This window comes from Opisthocomus hoazin, chromosome 18 (genome assembly GCF_030867145.1).
Source record: "Opisthocomus hoazin isolate bOpiHoa1 chromosome 18, bOpiHoa1.hap1, whole genome shotgun sequence".
Classification (NCBI taxonomy): domain Eukaryota; kingdom Metazoa; phylum Chordata; class Aves; order Opisthocomiformes; family Opisthocomidae; genus Opisthocomus; species Opisthocomus hoazin.
Genome location: NC_134431.1, coordinates 8,904,050 through 8,925,101, shown reverse-complemented (window position 1 = coordinate 8,925,101; position 21,052 = coordinate 8,904,050). Strand labels below are relative to the sequence as shown.

General features: G+C 55.8%; 1 protein-coding gene across 1 annotated transcript in view; it reads right to left on the bottom strand.

Moving 5' to 3' along the window:
• The window catches only part of JPH2 (junctophilin 2), a 33,660-nt gene that overhangs the window by 8,408 nt on the left and 4,200 nt on the right, over positions 1-21,052 (bottom strand). The window contains exons 2-3 of the mRNA XM_075438696.1: positions 16,620-17,403; positions 489-607 (exon numbers count right to left, since the gene is read on the bottom strand). Of these exons, the coding sequence (XP_075294811.1) occupies positions 489-607; positions 16,620-17,403 (903 nt within the window). The remainder of the gene's footprint in view (positions 1-488; positions 608-16,619; positions 17,404-21,052) is intronic.

Sequence of the window (21,052 nt, the reverse complement as noted above, 5' to 3'; positions counted from 1 at the left end):
TAATAAATAGGGAATCAGGGAAGTAGTATTTTGCATTAGTAACTTTCTTATAGGATATTACAGCCCCTAATTAGCTGAGTCTGACGGTACCCCGGTGCAGTGTGGGGCCCCATGGGGTATGTGCTGTGAGTCCATGTGCAAAGCTGTTCCAAGCAAAAGCCACGAGGGATACATCTACAGGAGCACTGCAAACAGACCTGAGCTCGCTGCCTGCCCTGCCTGCTGCTGGGAGGGCTTCAGCACGTGGAGAGACACGAGGGGAAGTTGAGGGACTGTGGGTTTTTCCTTCCTGGCTATAGTAACATATTCTAGCAGGTAAAACAGCGGTGTAAGGACAGCAAATCATCCAAGGCAGGGGGCTGGCTGAACTTGCGCCAAAGAGGATTTAGGCTAGATGGGAGGGCAGCTTATATAAAGCAGGTGAAGCATTTGAACAGATTCCCCAAGGAAATTGCAAAATCCCTCTTAGAAGGTGCTTCTGGTCTTACCTGGCTGGTAGAAGTCTGGGGAGAGCTCCCTGGCCATCATCCTGGCTATGCCCGATTCGTTGTTAGCTGCCTGAGCTGCCTGCTCAGACCCTTCCGCCTTGGCTTTGGCATGGGCTGTCCTGCACAAAGAAGAGGGGACAACAGTGGGCACCGCTGGAGCTGAGATCAGTCCAGCTCGAGCAGCGGACCCTGTCCAGCAACAAAATCCAAGCAGTCCATCTGGCATAACACAGCACTCAGAGCCTGCCCACTCGACCCAAAAACCCTGCACTCAAGGAGAAAAGACCAGATTTTCAACAAGTAAGGGCCACAGATGCTCGAGGCTAAAGTGTGAAGGTTGCAGTGACCCACACAAGGGAACAGGGCAGGTGTATTTGCGAACACGAGCGTGTTCGTGTGCTGCAGCGAGGCAGCAGGTGCTGCAAAATGGGCTTGTCGTCATGCTGTGAAGCACTGAAAACCTCACTCAGAGGAACGCCTAAAGCATCACCACAGGCATCTCTTTGGAGCATAAGGGAACAATAACATGATGGCTGAACACCGTGACGCTTTCACCAGCCCTGAGCTGCTGCACCTCGCCCATGGCAGCGTGCCCCTGCCCAGCACACCAGACACATTTCATCCCAAATGCCTCTCCTGTAGCTCGCTAGCAAACGACACAGCTTGTCCAAGGGGTTCCTTCGCTACAGCCTGGGTGGCTGCTCTCACCAATGCTAGAAAAGGCAGAGCTATTGCCTCCTTCACAGCTTGGCTTCCCAAGTGCTCTCCACTCCTTCCTAGCACATCTCCTCCTTGCTCCATAGGGCTATCAGAGTTATTTTGCTGGCTGGTTGCCGTATTCCTCGCATGCCTCATGCTCGGAGCCCTGTGATCTTTATGCTAAAAGCAGGGCTGGCTTTACAACCCAGCTGCTCACAGTCTGGGAAGGAGCTGACTTCAAACAACGAAACTGCACCTTAAAAGTAAGGGAGAGTGAAGCACTGTATATTCAGCTGCTTTGCTCTACGGAGGGCTTACAGAGAGCTGCTTCCCCACGCTCTCACTATCATGTTTGCCAAGGCTCCCCATATCTCCCTTGCTGCACATAATGCAGCGTACACTGGCTGCACATGCAAACCACATATTTTTGTGTAGACAGATAAGCAGTTAGCAGCCCTCAAACACCAATTCACTACAAATTACAACCTTTAATGTGGTCTTATGGTGTCTATGAACCCTTTTCAGACTCGGGTTGCTATCTGGTCATGTCTTAGGACAAAAAAATGAGGAAAGATGCAGTTCTCATCCCTGCAGTGAAAATGTTCCAGAGGAATTTTTGGACTGTCAGTCATGAAATCAGGACTAATTCTTTCCCGTTAAACTGAGATGCAGCATGCAGACAAAACTAGCTTTACTCCGAATACTCAATAGGTGCAATGAAAAGGTGACAGAAATGCTGTTCTGAGACCCTCAGAAGGTAGAAGAGATATCTATATACACACACACATACACCCTCACCCCCCCCCCCCCCCCCCCATTATGAGTAGCTGCTGGGAAAGAACTAAATGTAGAGCATTAATCCCAACTGATACAGGCAACAGTGTGACTTGACGGGGAGCCGAAAACGCTGTTCAGGGCCCTGCGATAGAGAAGAGGGTGCAGAGCTGCTGCGGGTCAGCCTGTCTCTCCCTGGGACGACATCCTGCTCTGCCACAGGATGATTCACCTCCCTGCCCACACTCACATGTTATCTCCCTGCTTTCTCTGCAGGCTGAGCTGCTTGGGATTTCTGCCATTCTTGGTCTTTTTATCCAAAATTATTACAGCTCCTGAAAAACCCAGAGACAAGACATGATGAGGCAGAAAACAGCAATTTTAAGCTGCTGCTCGCAAGCAGGAGGTCTGAGGCAGCTCTGAACAGAGAAAGCACCTCCTTTTTTGGTAGCATATAATCAGCGTGATTAATTCCACTATAATCTGGCAGGGGCCAAGGGGGATGTTTCTGTCCTCTCCATGCCTGGGGTATCAGAGCAGGCTGGGTGTGCTGGGCGTGGGGCACACAACCTGCCCAGTGCCAGCCCTGGGAAGAAGCCTGAAAAGCAAGCATCCAGCTCTTCACTGTGGCAGAATGTGCTCTGACCCCTGGCTTTGTCCTGCTGCTCTCGGAGGACAGGATTCACCATACAAAGATAAAATTCTCCCTTTCAGCCGTGCACTGGGCAGGCAGAGGCTATCCCAGCCAGACAACCAGCCAGCTGGCCCCAGCTGCGGGAGCAACAGGCAGCTCCTGGCAAGCGGGTGGACACTTTCCTAAAGGTAACTTCCAAAAAAGTAATCTGGAAGTGGACTGGAAGCAGGGTCTGCACTCTCTGCTAGGAAGGACATAGCTGGGCTCATGCCGATGCATTATCAAACAGTGCAGGTGGCTCCCACATGCTCAGCTCTCCTTCAGCGACTGCGGACAACACCAGGGAACAGCTTGGGGGTGTCAGAGGTGACAAGGCAGCTCTCAATTACACTCATCTCTCATGGAGATTTCCTTTTCTCCAGAGAAGCTGCTGGATGCTTTCTGGCTGCGTGGGGCTTGAGTACTGCAATGCCCATGGGCAAAGAGGTGGCGATGCCAAGAAGAATCCAGCCTGGGTTTCAGAGGCTGCAGTGAGGATGCTGTGGGTGCTGAGGAGCTGAGCGGGCTGGGCTGTGCCATCGCTGCAAGCCACTGCAGCCCCAAGGCTACTGGGGCTCTACAGCGAGCACTCCCGGGCACAGAGGGGCATGAAGCCAGGGAGGCCATGGGGCAGCTCCCGAGCTCCACGCACAGAGCTGTGACAGCAAGGTGAACAGCACGACTTCGGGATCCCCACTGCCCCGGGATGTGAACTGCATGGCAGCTTTGCCTGGCTCCCTTGCTCTGTGGCACATGCCCGAGCTCTGCTCCTGCCCCCCTGCTTGCAAAGTCATCCAGAAGTGCTTGGTTTGGGGGGGGGGGCAACTGAGATCAACACAGCTGCAGCTTCAACCCCGGCAGCTCTGGCGCACCGTTCATTGGCCCTTGCGGCGTCCCGGGGAGGCCGTGGCACGAGGCAGGGGGCTGCTCTCCCCCCGCCAGCAGCCCAGCCCCGCAGGGATGCTGACACCCTGCGCTGGGTCCTGCTCCCGCTGAGATCACTTCTCACAGCAGCAGCAGCCAGGTGACAAACATCTGGCTTAGGGAGACACGGCACGGTGTTTTAAGTACGTGTCCGCCGGCTGTGCTGCGCATCCCTGGGCATGAAGGGAAGGCACTGCTGCTCGCAGCCCTCCAAAAAGCTGCGCTGAGGGTTTAGTAACACCGTAACAAAGTACAGCCTGGAGGAAAGGGCCCAGCCACAACAATAACAACTAACTTGCCTAGAGTATTTCTGAATCTATTATTTATCCACATGGCTGGCAGTGCCTGGAGCTCAACGCAGAGCCAAACTTGGCCCCGGCTGCAAAACAGGAGACAAATACCAGCCGCCCTGGGAGAGCCCAGCGCACACAGCCGGCAGTGCAAAAGCCTCTCCCAGCCCGCGGCCCGGGGTCTGCCAGGTCCAGCGATTAAACATAAAAAAGCACAGGCAGGTTTGAGGGAGGCAGGAAGGCGATCTTCAAACCTTAGACATGAAATATATGAGAAATATAAATTTAAATATAAATTTATAAATTATAAATACAAATTTCTCCCAAGGTAAGATCTGCTCAAAAGCTCGAATCTGCTTTCACAAAAATGAAAGCGTTTTATTCTATGCATATAAATTTGGTACTTTTCAGGCAGCACTTGAATCAGGGCCACTGTTCTTCATTTACTGCTGGCTGTGCTGTCAGCTCCCAGTGCCTCTGCAGAAAGCAGCCTGAGCAAAAACCAGCAGAGGAGGAAGTCTGTAGATGGTGGAGGTTGGGGTGAAATTGAAACAGAGGCCCAAGGATTTTATAGCACCCAGCAGCAGAATTCAAAACCCCCTTTTCAAAGCTGGAAAACAAACCACAAACATTAAACACATCCAACTGGGGGTAAGAAATGCAAAGTGGGGCCTTGACAAACCAACTCCGGTGCTCCCCATCCCAAGCGCGGCAGTACCGCCCGGGACGAGCACTTCCCAGCTTCACCCTGAGCCATCTCCCCAGGCAGAGCTGTTAAAAATAGCTCCGGTGAATTCTTCGCAAGGAGGAGCGGCAGCCCTGTGCCAAGCCGAGGGGAGGTTTGAGCTGGGGCGCGGCGGCTGCTCTGGGCAGGGAGGCTGTGCACCCCGGCTGGGCGGGTGGGAGAGGGAGGGTTAAACGCATCTGCTGGTTTATATGCTCCTCTGGCCTGGCTCTAATGCTCTAATTGTTTTTGTACTAGTGCGGGGACAGAGCACCACTCCTGTCTGTCCTGGCCGTCTCCCAGAAACACTGTCCGAATCACTCCTCCGACTGCTACTAAAATCCCCTGCGGACACACGAGCCACAGCTGAGCACCGCGCGAACAGGTGACATGCCAAACCAAGCCAGCATGCCTGTCTCTTTGGACAGTTTATGCGGTTTTGCACATCCACATCGGATTAGACTGTAAATGAGATTGGAATTAGCAGAGAATACTGCAAATACCAGACAGGGCTGGGGCGCCTGCAGGTGCAGCAGTGACCTTGTCGCTAGAAATAGGGGAAGAGCTCAGCTCTCTGAGCCCAAGCTATCACACATTTACTTATTAAGGGAAAAAAGATCCATCCAGCACCTTCCTTCCTTCTCCAGGGTTTCCCTCACCTCATTGATTCAGCAAACCCTGAAGAAGGACCAACTGAACACCTTTTTCTTGCCATTCTCAATACAATAAGCTGCAAAAAAAGGTCGTTAAGCAAATAAAATTCATCACTCAGCTCCAGGAAGGAAGAATTCTGCTAAACTCTCCTCTCCTGGAAACTGGCTTATCCTCCCCCAGCCAAATCCCTGCTCTGGCATCCAGCAGGAATCATTTTCTCCTTCTGAAGAAACTTCAGATAACGGTTTGTCTTGGCAGGAATGTCTGCAGCACTCAGCAGGGATACAGGGAAAGCTGTAGAAATGCTTTTGCTGATGGCAACATGGTCCCTTCTGCATTCACATCACAAAGGGCAAGGACACCCAGAGCTGACCAACACAGACCTGTGTTGGGGGCTGGACTACGTGACCTGTAAAGGTCCATTCCAACCAAAACTATTCTCTGAGTCTATGACATGACCTGACCAGGACAGACACTTTCCGGCCTCTCCGTTTTCCATATCGTCTTTGGGCTTGTGTCACCTCTCTAGTTGGAGCATCCCTTTCTTCCTGCTCAGTCCCAGTCCATCTCCTTTGTGCCTCTCGCTCTGCCTCCATGTGCACGCAGATACCAGCAAAGCTCTGCTCCCCTCGCTTGCCTGTAACCAGTCCATGGGACTGAATATCCATTTTCTGTGCATCTCGTGCCAATTTCCCTGCCCACAGTCAAACCCATCTGTGTGTCCCACCCCACAGGTGTCCTGCCCTGAGAGGTGTACCTTTCACCCCTTTCACAAACTGCCTCCTAAAGGAAACATCTCCATATCACTGTACAAGAAATCCAAGCAGAGAAGCCAGCCTGACCTTGCAGAGCAGCTCTGCCCTCCAGCCTCCCTGCCCTTGCAGCCAGCTGATGAGATGCCCCAGGCTTTTCACCCACGGTACGAGAGCTTCCAGAGAAATGGTGGCACTATGCACGTGCCCAGGCTGCTTAGCTGGATAAAGTGGACCTTTTCTCCTCCCTTCCACAGAAAGGGCATGAATAGGCCTTTCAGCCAGGAGGAAAGCATCCTTTTCTGTGCCGTGCTTTAGGAACATGGGCCTGGCAGAGCTCCCTGCCACCTAATGAGCTCAGCAAGCATTAGCCTTTATGATTACTTGGTGAATTTTTAAAATACCGAAATATTATCCTCAGCTCTAAATAGCTCAGAGCCACTTGCATCTTTCACCAAGGGATACTTCCCCTCGGAACAGTTAAAGTGATATTAATCTTACAGCAGACAGATCTGCAGCTGTCTTCAATAAGACGACAACCTACGCACCCCACCCTGCGTGCGGGAGATTTGCTCCGCCACCCCGACCGCCCCGCGAGCCGAGCGGGACTGGGTGGGAGGCTAGCCGGTAGGGCTCAGCCATGCCAGCCCACACGGGAGCCCGTGGGCTGTGATGAGCTGGCGGGGCCAGCACAGACCACAGCTGCTCTCCATTTCTCCCGCAACCCTCGGATGCCAGCCGGCAGCTGCCCAGAGCCGGCTCTAAATGGAGCGGTGCAAGCCAGAGCCTGCCAGCTCCAAGGGCTGCCGGCCACCGGTACGGCAGCACGGCCCCGGGGCCATTGCTCCTCACCCTGCCAGAGCCTGTCCCGCCAGCACAGCCGGGCTGGGAGCAGCTCCTGAGAGCATCCACAGATATCTTTGGGGAAAAACAGGGGGATTTGCAGCTGCCAACTGGACTCCCCTTGGTTTTCAGGTCCGTTCTTCTTCACTCTGCCCTGGGCGCAGATCAAGCAGAGCCCAGAGGATCGAGTCCCGCAGAGCAGCACAGCCATGGACTACACACAAACATCACTGATTTATTCCAGCTTCCACTACACCTTTACCAAAGGGATTCAGCGAATGTTCTGGAGACCCTTCTTTAACTAGCTACCACAGCAAGATCAAAGCAGCCGGGTTACCCCACTGATCAGCGCACCAAAATTTCTTTGCAGCACACACGCAATCAGGGTTTTCCAGGCTCTCGTCCCCGACGCGCTCCGGCCTCCCTGCCTGTACCTGCACCGAGCGGGCAGGGGCTGGTCCCTGCCCAGGGGAATGAATTCCTGCTTCCAAGAAAACACCAGGGCTGCAGCAGTCATTTGTCTCGAGGGAGCCCAGCCTGACCGAGAAGGTCCTGTCCAGCCCCAAGCTCTGCCAAGCAGGTGGCATTCACAATACGAGGGTGTTTTACCCGACTGCCTGCCCCGCCAGCACTAAAATGGGTCAGAAAGTATGTGTTTTCTTTAGAAGACTGTTGTTTTTTTCAATGAAAAGTTTTAGCAACTTCTAACTCGTTTTTCAGATTTCAGCAATCCAAACAGAAAGAGTGAGGAACTGCAGTATCTGTTTTGTCATTTTTTTCCTCAGTCAAAAAAGAAAAGCAGGAATTTTTTTTTGAGGAAATGAAAGCAGGCAGATATCTTAAAATATTGCCTTTGGCCAGAAGCCCAATTATTCATCAAAATTTAAGGCAGAAGCATTTTTCTCCAAGCCTTATAGGTCTGTTGAGTTGACATTCACAGACTTGAAGTCCAGGAGAAACAAGAGAGGGAGCAGCGAGCTGCGAGAGCTGCCAGGGCTGAGGCACCCGTGTCCTCTGCGCCTGCACCCAAGGCTGCTGAGGGGACCCAGGCGGATGGGACACCAGGTCCCTCCCAGTGCTCGCTGAAGGCTCAGCAGGCCTCGGAGGAGCGAAATGACAAAAACTTGGGCTCAAAAAGCCAAAGGGGTCTGGCTTGGCACCAGAATAAGCTGAAAAAAATACCTCTCCTCCAGGAGGAGGGAGGGTTTCTGTATCTCAGGCTTTGTATTTAAATTGGACACTTCACTTAAATATTTTTTAGTTTTCAAGATAAGCCTATTTCGCATTCCACTGAAATGACAATAACCTCTGAGCAGAGCCTGACTGAATCAGATGATTTTAAAGCCCTGCTCCCCGCCGGCTGACTTCAAGCATTTGGATGGGAGTCAAAGTCTTCCTGCTCCACGCGGCAGCAGATCAATTGAACAACAAAGTCTCATTTTCCACAGTCATTTTTGCAGATTAAAGTCACACTTCATTTTTCCCTTTCTGAGTTTGTAAGCTGTTGAGATAAGGATTTCCCACAAGGTCAGAATGAACAGCCCATTAATTCCCCCTCCCCTGCCTGGCCAGCTATCTGAGTCGTACCCCCCATCCTTGGGGCTGACGTCATGCCATCCCGACTCTGCTCCTCTTGACGGGATCTCTGCGAGCCACAGCCCCACTTACTTCAACCCCAAGGACCTGGGAAGCTCTGGAGAAAGCAATTTGCTGCCCAACAGATGCTTTTCTCCTTGGAGCTGCTGAAAGTGCACGCTCCCTCTTACCCTAATAGGGCATGAAAGTGCCTAAAGAAATTCATGCGAGCGGGTGGAAAACAGATAAAGCCATGTGCACCCTCCTCTGGAGTCTAAACGCATCAGCGTAACAAGCATGGTGGGCCAAAAATGTGTCAGTGCTGGAGCTGCAGCCAGCCTGGACTAGAGATGAGGCCATTCCGGGAAAGGGGTGAAGGAACGGGGTGAAGGCATCACGCCATCACTCGTTTCATGGCACCAACCCCCTCCAGCCTGCAAAGCCCCGCATACAGTGGGGACACACCATGGGGTCCCACAGCTGGGGCAGGCGTCTGATCCTGGCGCTGGACCCTGACACTGGGGCTCGCTGTCCCCACGGCCACACAGCACCAGGAATGGAGAGGAGCTCAGCCATACCCTGCAGCCTGCTCCCTGCCCGGCTCCAGTGGCCAGGACAGCAAGGGTGAGATAGAGGAGAGGTGAGCCCAAGGGTTTTTTTTGGGGGGATGAGTGTCAGGCAGTGCTTTGAAACAGGCAATGCTTCTACAGAGCTGGAGACTGGTGCTCTGGGGCAGCAAAACCACAAAAACCAGCCCAACAAAGCCCAAACCAGCTCTGCTCAGTCCCGATCACGAGGCTGTAAAGACCAAGCCCTGGCCACCAGCTGGGTGTCCCCCATCTCCAAAGACCTGAGTAACACAAAGTCCCTGAGCTCCCAACGCAGGGTGTGGGGAGGCTCAAGTGGAAGTGTTCCCCCTAACCGAACCACGCGCGGTGACAACACAACACCATAGAATCATAGAAAGTTTTGGGTTGGAAGGGACCCCTAGAGGTCATCTAGTCCAACCCCCCCGCAGCGAGCAGGGACACCACTAACTAGATCAGGTTGCTCAGAGCCCTGTCCAGCCTGGTCTTGAATGTTTCCAGGGATGGGGCCTCCACTACCTCTCTGGGCAACCCGGTCCAGTGTTTCACAACCCTCATTGTAAAGAATTTCTTCCTTATATCTAGGCTAAACCTACCCTGTTTTAGTTTAAAACCATTACTCCTCGTCCTGTCACTGCTGTCTCTACTAAAAAGATCGCAGCCGGGGGCATTCTTGCTCTAAGAGCTTTGAGGGAAACCTGAGCTGAAGTGGTCCTTGGCTGTGGTGGCACGGGCCAGGCAGGCTTCCTCTCACTGTCCCCGCGGATGGTTATCCTCGATACTGACCTCAGTTTGTGCTGATAAGCCATGCAGAGGACGTCACGCCTGCTCAGGAGCTGCAAGGGGAAAAGGTCTTTATTCACCTGGTTTCACAGGGAGGAGCAAGCACTGCTGGCCCCAGCACCGCACAGAAAGCAGAAGAGTCCCAGCCCCGGGCTTCGGTTGGTGTAGAAATAGATGCCAGCAACTAGGTTTCTATTAACCAAGAATGAATGAAACAAGATTATCCTCTTTATAAACACACTGAGCTCTGTGAGAAACATCTTTGCTGGGAGAGCAGGACCAAGGAGCATCGCCCCACTGCTGAGTCCCGGCATCCAGCTGTGGCCCGGGCCACGCGGCTGCCCTCATTTCTGCCTGCCCACGTGCGCGCTGGCTCTCTCCCAGCCCTGCCTGTGGAAGCACCGAGATGCTCACTCCCACTCTGAGGGCTGTGGGGCAGCCAGGACACCCAGCCATCGAGGACCTGCCCTTGGCTCCTGCCACTCAACCATCTCCAGGTGTGGCTGCACCTTGCTCAGCGTGAGCCTCCCCCTGCGCTCTGCAGGGAGTCTGGGGGGATTTTAATGGAGCTGGGGCAGTCCTGGCCCCCCCTCCACCTGCACTCACCTATCTTCTAAGCCTCCTGAGAAGCTGGGTTGCAGCATCTTCAGTGTCTGATCGTACAGCTGCAGAAATGCTGCTCCCCACTCCCACGTTTCACCCTGGCAGCTCCCGCTTGGAGGCAAATCACAGCCAATATCTCACCCAGGGCCAGCGCAAGCTCTGCCCATCTCCTGCCTCCTCGCTACACACCCATCCATCACACGGCAGCGTGCACTCCTGGAGCAGAGAGATGGTGAAGCAGAGGAGGATCAGCTGCTCTCCTGAGCAGAAAGCCCGCCCGGCTGGGACTGCCTTGAACCACTGCTGCTGCCCGCTCTCGCAGAGCGGCCGTGAGCAGCCTGCCCTCCAGTCTCAGACCAAAAGGTCTGGGGACACACTGGTCTCCTGATGTGTCTAACATCCGCGCCTCTGGCTAAAAGCCTGAGGAAAGCAGAAAGCAAAGGACATTTAAAAAAAATCCTAAAACTCTTTCAGAGCAAACCTCACACCTGATCTGATAGACCTGAAAATCCCAGGTCTGAACTCTCTGCCTCAGGTAGCCGAGCTGCGCCATCAGCCCCAGGACAGCCAAGGCCACCGCAGCCATCGGGCCAGCCCAGCTCTGCCCGGGACGCACGCCGTGCCTCATGCACTGGATAGACACTGCTCTGGTTGCCCACCTTCCCCGCCGGCAGCACAAACCCCCGAGCGCCGGGGAGGGAGGGCAGGGCAGCTCACCGAGGCAGAGCGGTGCCAAATAAAGCACCTTATCGCTGGACGCGCGCGGCCGAGCTCCAGCAGCGTGGGCTGCCGTGGGCCTCGGCTCTCCGCTGTTGTGCTCGGGCAGTGCTGATAAAGCCCTGCTCTGCCTGCCCTTATTTAGCCAGGAGGCCCCGCTGACTCCAGCGATTTCGGGACGTCATTTGCACCACGCACTCGCGTTCCCCGAGGAGATGCTCGCTGCCGCCTGGCCACGCAGGCTGGAAACGCTGAGCGCAGGGAGACAGCGGCAGCGCTGCCGGGAACGCCGCCGGGCAGGGGAGGTTCGGTAAGCGATACGGGAGCCGTCAAGCACTCTTGTTATTTGAAGGGAGAACTAAGACGTGCCCCGAAGACATGTGTGCAGACAGAGAAACAACTTTGGCTTCAAAACCAGGCAACAGCTCACGCTATGAACGAAGCCCACACAGTGCTGTCAGGGAAGCCGCACCGATGTGGTTTCTGATGCCAAGCGCTCACCGCAGCTCTGCGGTGCTTTAACACAGCCCAGATGATGAGTAAATCCTACAGGAATTAATGCCTAACATTTCAGAATGCAGTTTAGAAATTTTTACAGGTATCTATGCAAGCAGCAGTATTGCAGGACCTCCATAGATATTACATTAAAACCAAAAATAAATCCAAAAAGTATTAATTTTTAGTTGTATTCTGCAGGCATAAAACACTCCAGCTGCACAGGGGCTTCAGGTCTGAAAACAAACAGGTGAAGCATAGCAGCCGTTACTGCCTCTATTATCTTGCTTTCCTATTGACCCCGGGACATCTGGCAGATACATCTGAGGTGCTGCTAACAGAATGAATGCCCACCAAACGATCTCAGAGCGTGGCCAGACCCGTGCCTTGCAGGACACACGGCCAAGTCGCTCCATTGATTTTGGTCCAAGTCACTGGGAAGCACAGCCCTGTGCAGAAGCAGATCACGGCAGACAAGTGCAGCGGGATGGAGGTGGGATTTGCAGTATTTACACTCATTTTCTCCCCCAAAAAGTGCCAGTGAGAAGGAAATCCCCTGTATGAGTTGTCTGCCTACTGAGTGCATAGCTTTCAAAAAATCAAAGGTTCCCACCGCAGCCGATCCTGCCCCTCCTCTTGCTTTTTAATTGAATCAGTTCTGAGATATGAAAGCTGACCACTTCCATGCTCCTTCTCTCTGCTTTCAGTGGGACCTTCCTCCCCCTGTGACAGGCAAGCACGTACTGCACAGGCAGCACTCCTGGGTGCTGCTGCTCCCCATGCACCCAGGGGTGCAGAGCACCCTGTTCGGCACCAACCCACACGCCCAGGAGACGCCAAAGCAGCCATTACACACCTCCCGACGGCTTTTAACTGGCTCGCTCACCGCTTGGTGGTGGCTGTCCCCTCCTTGCAGGGGCTGGCAGGGGACAGACCTGCTGGCTGTCCTTGAGCCAGCTTCTCTCCTTAAGCACCAGGGAGATGATGTCCTGGCTGCAATCCCAGGACCCAACTTCCTTTCCCACCCACCCCAGCATTTTTTGAAGGAGCCCCCAGACAGGGCAGAGGGTGGGAAAGGGGAAGGCAGGAGGGATGCAGCCAGTGCCTTCACCTGGTGCCACGGGAACAGCCGTGTTCCAGCTCCAATGGGAATCCCTTGGGGTCACAGGGCTTAACCCAGGCCCGCTGACATGGTGGCTGGGAAAGTCCCGGGGCACCAGGAGCGCAGGGCATGGCCAGTGAACATCACACGGTGCCTGTTAACCCTATGCCTATCTGTGGTTTCCCCTCCGCGGGAGTAAAGCCATCTCCACCGTCTGCCGCAGAGGCTGTGCTTCAGGACAACTCTTCTCCCGAGTGACAGCAGCCTGGGGGAGGATTCGGTGTCCTTTAACTCCCATTAGCTCCATCCCGTTAGCTGACCCCAGCGCTGCTGATAGATGTGCCCCGCGTTTCTGCCTGACGGCTGAGCAGCACCGAGGGGCTTTGCCTTGGGCAAGGGGGCAGCTGCTGAGCTGGGACAGTTTAGGACAGCGTGATGTCATACCAAACAATTTTTACTAAAATAATGGAAAAAGAATTAAAAAAAAAAATATTGCTGTTCCCTCAGCCAGCAGTGTGGCAATGCCAGCTCTATCCTCAGCCTCTTGCACAATGGGGAAAGCAGCTGGATTGCCACCCCGGGAGGGTTTGGGCTGGAGGCAAGGGGGCCAGGGCAGTGCTGCTCGGGAGGACAGGCAGCGGGGCAGGCAATAGCTGGCACTGCCTGCGGCAGCGGGCAGAACACCCAAACCAAGCAGGCAGGTGGGGCAGCGGCTGCGAAGCAGCCTGGTGCCTCGGACGCCCTCGGAGCAGAGCGCAGGATGAGGAAGGTTTGCTGACCACAGCTGACCATCGCCCCGACCATCCCTGCTCTCCCGCCTGTCTCCTCAGGGCAGGTCGCTGGCAGGGTGCCCATCGGCAGCCTCCTGCCCGTGCACCCCCGGAGCTCGGGCACGTGCCTGGGATTCCGGCCGTGCAACTGGCCGAGGCAGCTTCCAGCCCTTCGGCTTGTTTCCCTCAGGACTTCTATCCCTAAAGAGCCTTTTATGGTGCAAAAGAGTGAAATCTGGTCTTCTCCTGATGTTTCACGCCCAGACAGCGGCTGGCTGGATAAGATAATAGTTGTTAGCTCCCCCCAGAGTGCCAGAAGCAAATGAAACTCCAACATCCATACACAACAGCGCAGGTAAGCAGAGGCAGTCAGGGGGTCTGTGCAGCCTGGCTGCTGTGTCCTGCTAATTAGCTCCTAGCAATCATCTTACATACAGGTATGTCACATCTTCCCCCAAAAAAGGATTTGTGTGGCCTCAAAGACATGTCTTTGGGTAAGGTACACACTGCCATCTGAGGAGAAATAGAAATGCTCCATCTAGAAAACTCCACCTTGCAGTTAAGAGCTAGGGTGATGCTAATGATAGTACAGCCCTGTTATAAACCATAATAATCAGTTTTCACAATCTGTCTGCAATTACTCCCTGTCCTGTGTGTGGGAACTGAGGCAAGGTTCAAGGCCAAAGAGAAAATCGGTGGCAGAGCTGTAATTTAACCTAAGGACCCTCTCGAGGCACTGTTCTCTCTGTATTTACGTCTGACCCTAAAGCTGAGCTGAAAGGAGAAGGAAGGAGAGCACGAGTCAGATTTACAAAAGGCAGCAGGTAGAGAGGGTGGCTCTGCCCAGAGCAACGTACGCCAGGAATAAACACTGATGGAAATGGTGAGTTGTAGTTTACAGGACGGAGGAGCCCGAATTCCCCTCTCGCAGCGGGTGCAGCTCAGCTGCGGGCAGCAGCGCAGGGACGGGACCAGGGGCACCGCGCTGCCGGGGAAAGCTGCCGCAACAGCCACACCACCGCAGGGTCTGCGAGGGGAGGACTCCCTGGAGGAAAACGGCTTTAACGTCTTATTTCCTCCAGCTCCGAGGTTTCCTTAATAGGAAATGATTCCCCAGCCGCACTGGAGAGGGATGCAGTCCCCCGTCAGGGCAGCGGGCGCATTCCAGTCCCTGATGGAAAACACTGCAGAGCCGCTTTTGATCCAAAGTGTAAATAGTGTATAATAAAAAGAAGCTTGTGTAAACTGGCCAAGCTCTCGGGGAGCAGCTTTTGCAACTCCGGCCGCCTTATTTACGGGCGCCCAGCGCTGTGGTCACACGCTTTTCCCGGACACAGCGGAGCTGGTGTCAGGCTGAGCTGGCCCTGCCAGAGGATCCAGCGGGCCCCACGCCATCCCAGCCTGTTATTTTTATCCTAGCTGGCCCCGCACGGTGTTTCACTTGCAATCCCGCTGATTTTTCTCCACCAGTCTCCGAGGCAACTCGGTTTTACCAAAAAACAATCACGGTCCCGACAAAACTTTGGAGCAGAAGCGGCTGTCGGGAAAGTATAGCCGGGGCTTCTCGGAGGACAGGGATGGAGTTTGGGAACAGGTGCCCCCTCCCTGCTGCCATTATTTCCAACCTCTGCTTGATAATGAAATAACTGATAATTAAACAGCACTTAAAAGCAGCAAGGCAGGACAGCCATGGATTCGTAGCCACTGCCCAGCAGCTGAGCAAAGCCTGTGCTGGGTGAGGTTTTGATGGAGAGGCAAGGTGAAACCTCGAGGTCTGTCACAACCACATTTCCCCAAGGAAGAGGAGAGGAGCGAATGCTCCGACCCTGCCTGACAATCTCTGGTCTCTGCCAGGACGGCTCCGAGACCGGCAGGAACTCTGCGGGAGGAGGAGCGTGCTGCTGCCACAGCTCGGACACAGGCAGGGACTCGAGCAGGAGAAGGAGTTTTTCCCCTGCCCTTCCCAAGCAGACCCTGGAGCGCCTCTTTTATCCTCCCTCCTCCATTCCAGGAAGGACGATGGAGCAATTAGCACTTTCCTCTCCTGCTAATTTCTACTGCAGCTAATCCTGAGCGGAGTCCACCTGTCCGGTCCCCACGCACCAGGCAGTGTAGAGGCAACGCAGTGCCCGGCAGTGCCACGTGTCTGCCAGCGCAATGGACACCGGTGCAACGAGAGACTGCCACGTGCTCGCAGCAGCCCCTCGCACGCCCCTGCACACGCATCCCCAGGCACGCTGCCGGCTGCCGCAGCCCCCTTCCCGCTCCTGGAGTCTGGCCAGGAGAAACTGGGGAGGACAAAAGGGGACAAACCCAGCTGAGCCCTCCCCGTTTCCTCCTTTCCTGGCACCCTAAAGCACCCCAGGCTGCAGGATCAGGCTGTGTGCCATGGGGTCGGGCTCAGCCGGCCAGCGTGGGCTCAGCCATCCGCCCTGGCTCCGGCCGCCACCTCCCTCATGGCAGAAACACTCGCTCAAAACCTGGCCGAGGGCAGATGGGTCTCGGGGGGCAGACGGGGCTCCCCAAGGCAGCCCCCTCCTCAGTTTGGTACCCGCCATAGGTCCTCCCTACCAGTCCGCAGCATCCCAGCACAGCAGTGCTTCTCCCAGCGAGCCCATTACACCAAGCCACTAAAATTAAGCGACAGGCACAATGCATCCCATAAACTCCCCACAGAGCCACACCGGGGGCTCCAGAGCTGAGCCGTGCTCTGCTGCAGACCCGATTCATCTGGGACACGTCTCGCTTGCTGCTCGTGAGCCTGGTGGATTCACCACAGTCAAACCCCACTGTTTGTCACCCTGCCCCGTCAATGATGCCCAGCAGCTGCAGCAGCCTGGCATGGCACCAGGGTGCTCCCCATCTCACCAGCTCATGCTCCCCATCCCTGCTGCCCAGCAGCTCTCCCCTGGACCAGGGCTGCAGGGGCACAGGAGAGTGGGCAAGAAAGAGGACAGGTCCTGAACACCCCCGAGCTGCCACCAGGGCCCTCGGCCCCGCTCTGCCAGCAGTTTGTAAAAAGAATTCAGTGGAAATTGTAAGGAGCTACGTTTGACCCCACTGCTGGTGTGTGGCGAGGAGGCATGCAGCACTGCTCCAGAGGGACGTGTGGGATGGGGACCACCACCACCATGGGGACCTGCGCATCAGAGCCTTAAGCACCTACCTGGATGCCGCGATCTCCGACTTCTGCCGGGCAATGGCCGCGGCCCTCTGAGCACCCTCCACGCTCCTGTCCACCTTCTGCCGGATCTTGGCACTCTTGAGGGGTATCACACGCTTCTTCATGCCCTTGATGAGGACGTTGTGGCGGTACTTGCCCTCCTCCTTCTTGCCGTCAGGCAGCGTGGTGCAGCCGTAGCCGTGCCGCAGGTTGTCCAGCCACTCGCCCTCGTACTTCAGCCCACTGGAGCGCTCACTGATGCCGAAGCCGGCGCGCTTGTCGTTCTTCCACTCACCCATGTAGGTCTCCGTGGTGGTGGCGTCGATGTCTGACTCGAAGGGAGGGTACTCCTCGCCCTCGGCACCCTCGCCCAGGCTGACGGTGGAGGTGGCATCGCTGGCGGCCGAGCTGATCCCGCTCTCGCTCTTGAGGAAGCTGACGCGGCTCTTCTGGCTGGCCAGGGATGACTTGGACTCGGACTTCTTCAGCTTCCCCAGCAAGGAGCCCCTGCGGAAGAGCCCCCCCTTCTTGGGTTTGCCAGCCTCCGCCTCCGCGTAGAGGCTGAGAGCAAAGCCCCCCCGGGTGATGGTGGGCGAGAGGGGCAGGCTCTCGGGGTTGGCAGCGGAGGAGTCCTGCTGGGGCAGGGTGCCATTGCTGTGCTCGCTCCGCAGGGAGGAGAGGGAGGTGCGCAGCGGGGAGCGGACCACGGAGGCCATGCCGTAAGGCACGCTCTGCCGCACGCCGTAGCCGTGCCGCATGCCGTTGGTGAACTGGCCCTGGTACGTGCCTGCGGGAGAGAAGAGGGACGGGGTGAAAAGGCAGCTTTCCTCTGGGTGAGCCGGCAAAGGCAGGTGGGGTGTGGGGTAGCGCTGCCCTAGAGCAGACGTACCCACCTTCCCTCAAGGACAGGAGCCCCAGCTCCGCTAGTGCTCACCCACATGCAGAAGCAGCCATCCCCAGGGAGCGGAGGGCAGAGGACACAAGCCTGAAAGCCACTGCTGGCAGGTGACAGCTCACGGGGAAGGGGCTGGGCAACAGGGGACACTGGTACCAACCCAAAGCCACTTAACAGACGGGGTCTGGATTTTCATCCTGGAGCACGGAGCGAGAGGCATCTTTGCGGGGCTGGAGTTTGGGCTGTGCTGAGGGTGGCAGCAGCCCCAGAGGACACACAAGCTGTGGTGGCACAGCTCTCCTTGGCTTAGGGACAGTCTGTATCAGTCAATTCTGCAGTTTGTCACTCACAGGGTGCCAGGACTGGCTCTAGACCCCCGAGATGGGTGCCTGCCCATAGCATGGACTGCGTCTGTACCTGCAGCCACATCTGTTTGGCCCTAACATACAGCTTGTCCATGATCCCACAACCAAGGCTTGTGCAAATACTGCATGAAGCAAGAGATGGGCAAAAAAGAAGAGGAGCAGAGCAGCTCTGTGCAGTGTTCCTCCACCTCTGCCCCAAAAAATACTGTCCTACCACACTCCTTCAGACCCAGCCCAAGAGGGCACACAGCGTCTGTGATGGGGGGACACAGTGAGGATGGTGCTCACCATGACAGGGCTGCACCCTGGGTGCAGGACCCTGCTAAGAGCCAGCAGAACCTTGGCAGTGACACCTTGAAGGAGTGGGAAAAGCACATCACTCCTCTCCAGGCCCCTTCCAGGTCCGCATCTTCGCAGGCTCCAGAAGAGTGGAGACCACCACTCTGATTTTTCTCACTATGATCTCAAGAGATTTAAATTAGTAGCATCAAAGCATCCTGCAAGAAGAGGTCCTGGAAGGACAGGAGGGCTGGCGGGGCAGCCTTTGCCTGCAGCACGCGCACTCTCATGCCAGCACGGCTTCCCCTTGGAGCGTCCCTGCTGAGCCCGTGGGACGGGATGAGCCATCTCCCCAGCCCGGCTCTCCTCCATCTGTAGATGAGGTTGCCTCAGAAACCAGCAAACCACTGCAAACAGAAGCAGCATTCAGCTCTGCTCCTGGCATTAAAGGACCTGGAACGGGCCATCCCAGCCCAAACCAGCACCCTGCATGGCAGAGGCCACTAGCAGCCCTCCCTCCCAAGGTGCAGGGGCGGACGCAAAGCACAGACGCCCTTGGGAAGGCCACCCCGTTTCTTTACTCTCCCAGGTGCTGTGTCATGCAAGTGAAGGGCCAGCCGTGCTGGGGGCATTTTCATGACCATTTATCCTAAACCTGGTTTTCATCAAGTAGTGACCTACCAGGAGGCACCAGATTTTGGGAAAGCACGCACTCCCAGGGTCCCCGGGGAGGCTCAGCAGGGCCAGGCTGAGAAAGACGGGGGTGACCTGTCCTCAAGGCATTCATCTCCCCCCCTCAGATGCCGTTACTGAGACCAGGGATGACCCTGCTCCCCAGGGAGCAAATCCAGTTCCTTCTTTGGCGATTGTGGGAGTGCATATTTTACAGTCTCCCAGGCCACTTCTGCAGCATAATCTCTCCTCCCAAGCTTCAGGTTTCGTTGAAATCCTCTTTGGACCCGCCTGTGGGGTGTTAACTTACAGCGCCGGGGGCCAGGAAAGACAAGAAGTGCCCAGGCGGGCAGCAGCTGCTGCCCCGGGGTGAGCCGCCCCCCGCCAGCCCCTGCCCACCCTGCGGCACATGGCATTTTGGGCTCCCTGCAACATTTTGTGTCCCCTACTAAAAAATCGCAAGGGTTCAGGTACCGCAGAGCATCTGCAGGCTGTGGCCAGCCATGGGGAGCGGTCGGCCAGAGCAAGCGGCCACTGTCCAGTTTCTTGGCAGAGCTTGAAGCTCCGTTAGGAAAAATAAGGTGGGCAGCAGGGGTTAGGGATTTGGGCATGAGCTGGGAGCCATGCACCGTCGCTGGAGATGTCCAGGCACCTGGGTGAGCTCCTCACCCTGCCGTGCTCCCAAATCCCTCTCCATAAAGCAATGAGCAGTCTTCCTAGCAGAAAACAAAGTTATGGAGAGCCCCGTAGTGCCCCCATGTCCCTCCCCACCAAGGGCTGGTGAAGTCAGCGCTCCATTCCCACCCGCCCAGCCAGTGAGCAGGGCTGACACACGATCGGGGTGATATTGGAGACCTCCTTCTAGGACAGCACAGCCTCGCACATAGCAAGCTGCAGCTGATAGTGCCATCGTGTTAACCCCCTGGAAGAGGAACTCTGGAAAAGTCTCACTGGTTCAGGGGACTCAGCTGCTCCTCGAGGTCCAGGTCAGAGCAGCTGCTGCCCTCCAGCGAGTCCTCAGCCCACTCCATCCCCCTGAGGAGCGCCGGGGCCACCTGGATGGGAGAAGCCACATGGCACAGAGGTCTTCAAGGAGCAGAGACTGGGGTGTCACTCCTTGGGGGCACACATGCCTACCCTCAACACGAGGTTTCTAACCTGCCAACCGCATCTTACCGGGAAAGCGCCGACACACCAGGCTGCCAACCGCTGCCCAACCGACGCAGGGGTGAGCAGGCATGGCCGTGTCCCTGTCTTGCTGCGATTCAGGGCCCGGCTGAGGCTTTGTGCCAGGGCAGAGCCATAAACCACCCCTGGAGCGGAGCCAGAGGCTGCTGAGAGCGGCTGCAGGCACCGGCGGTCGTGCGTCGGGGCACGCAAGATTTGAGCAGAGCCAAGCCTTGGCTCACCAACACATCCCAGCACAGCCAGTTCAAGAGAGAAGAAGGGCTGTGCAAACCCCTCTGCACCACGGGCGGTCGCTCGGCAGGGCTACATGTCCCTGAGCCATCGCTACCCCCGCACACCAAAGCAGCCTGGCCAAGGGGGGACAGGCAGGACCCAGAGCTGCCAGACAGGCAGCCATGTGCTCGCACACATCTCAGGTTCTGTAAAAATTAATACAAAGAGCAGTGGTTGTGCAAAAAAGCAATCTCTCTCTAAGTTGAAAATGGGACAGACCCCCATTTTCCTGTCTGATTCACCAAGGTGGGACCGAGCTGCTTAATCCCATCGCGGTTCAACTACTGGGGGACAGGACCCAAATAATCCCTTGTTGCCTGCATTTTTTCTTGTCAGAATCACCAAAAACACTGGTTCCTCTAAGCCCTCAAGGTACACAGCTCATCACCTCTGCCTGTCCCCGACCAAAGCAGGCGGGTGGTCCTGCTTGAGCCCCTTCATAGGATGGGGAGGATTAAATTGTGAGATTGATAAAAACGGTATCCCTGCAGCTTTCAGCCCCAAACACACTGACGGGGTGGCAGCACGCTCCGTTTCGCCCCGGCAGCAGGACAGGATGGTGCCCAGCTGCATCAACAGCGAAAGCGTCAGCTCCTGGTGCACACCCAGCCCGGCAGCGAGCGCCCGCTGTCAGCAGCATCACATCTCCCCTTCCCAGCCCGCCTCTAAGCTCTACTGTACTTAGCAATAAATGTAAATAATACAATCAACCAGGTAAATAATGCAAACAACTCAAATCATATCACTGCCCTACGATCCTCTGG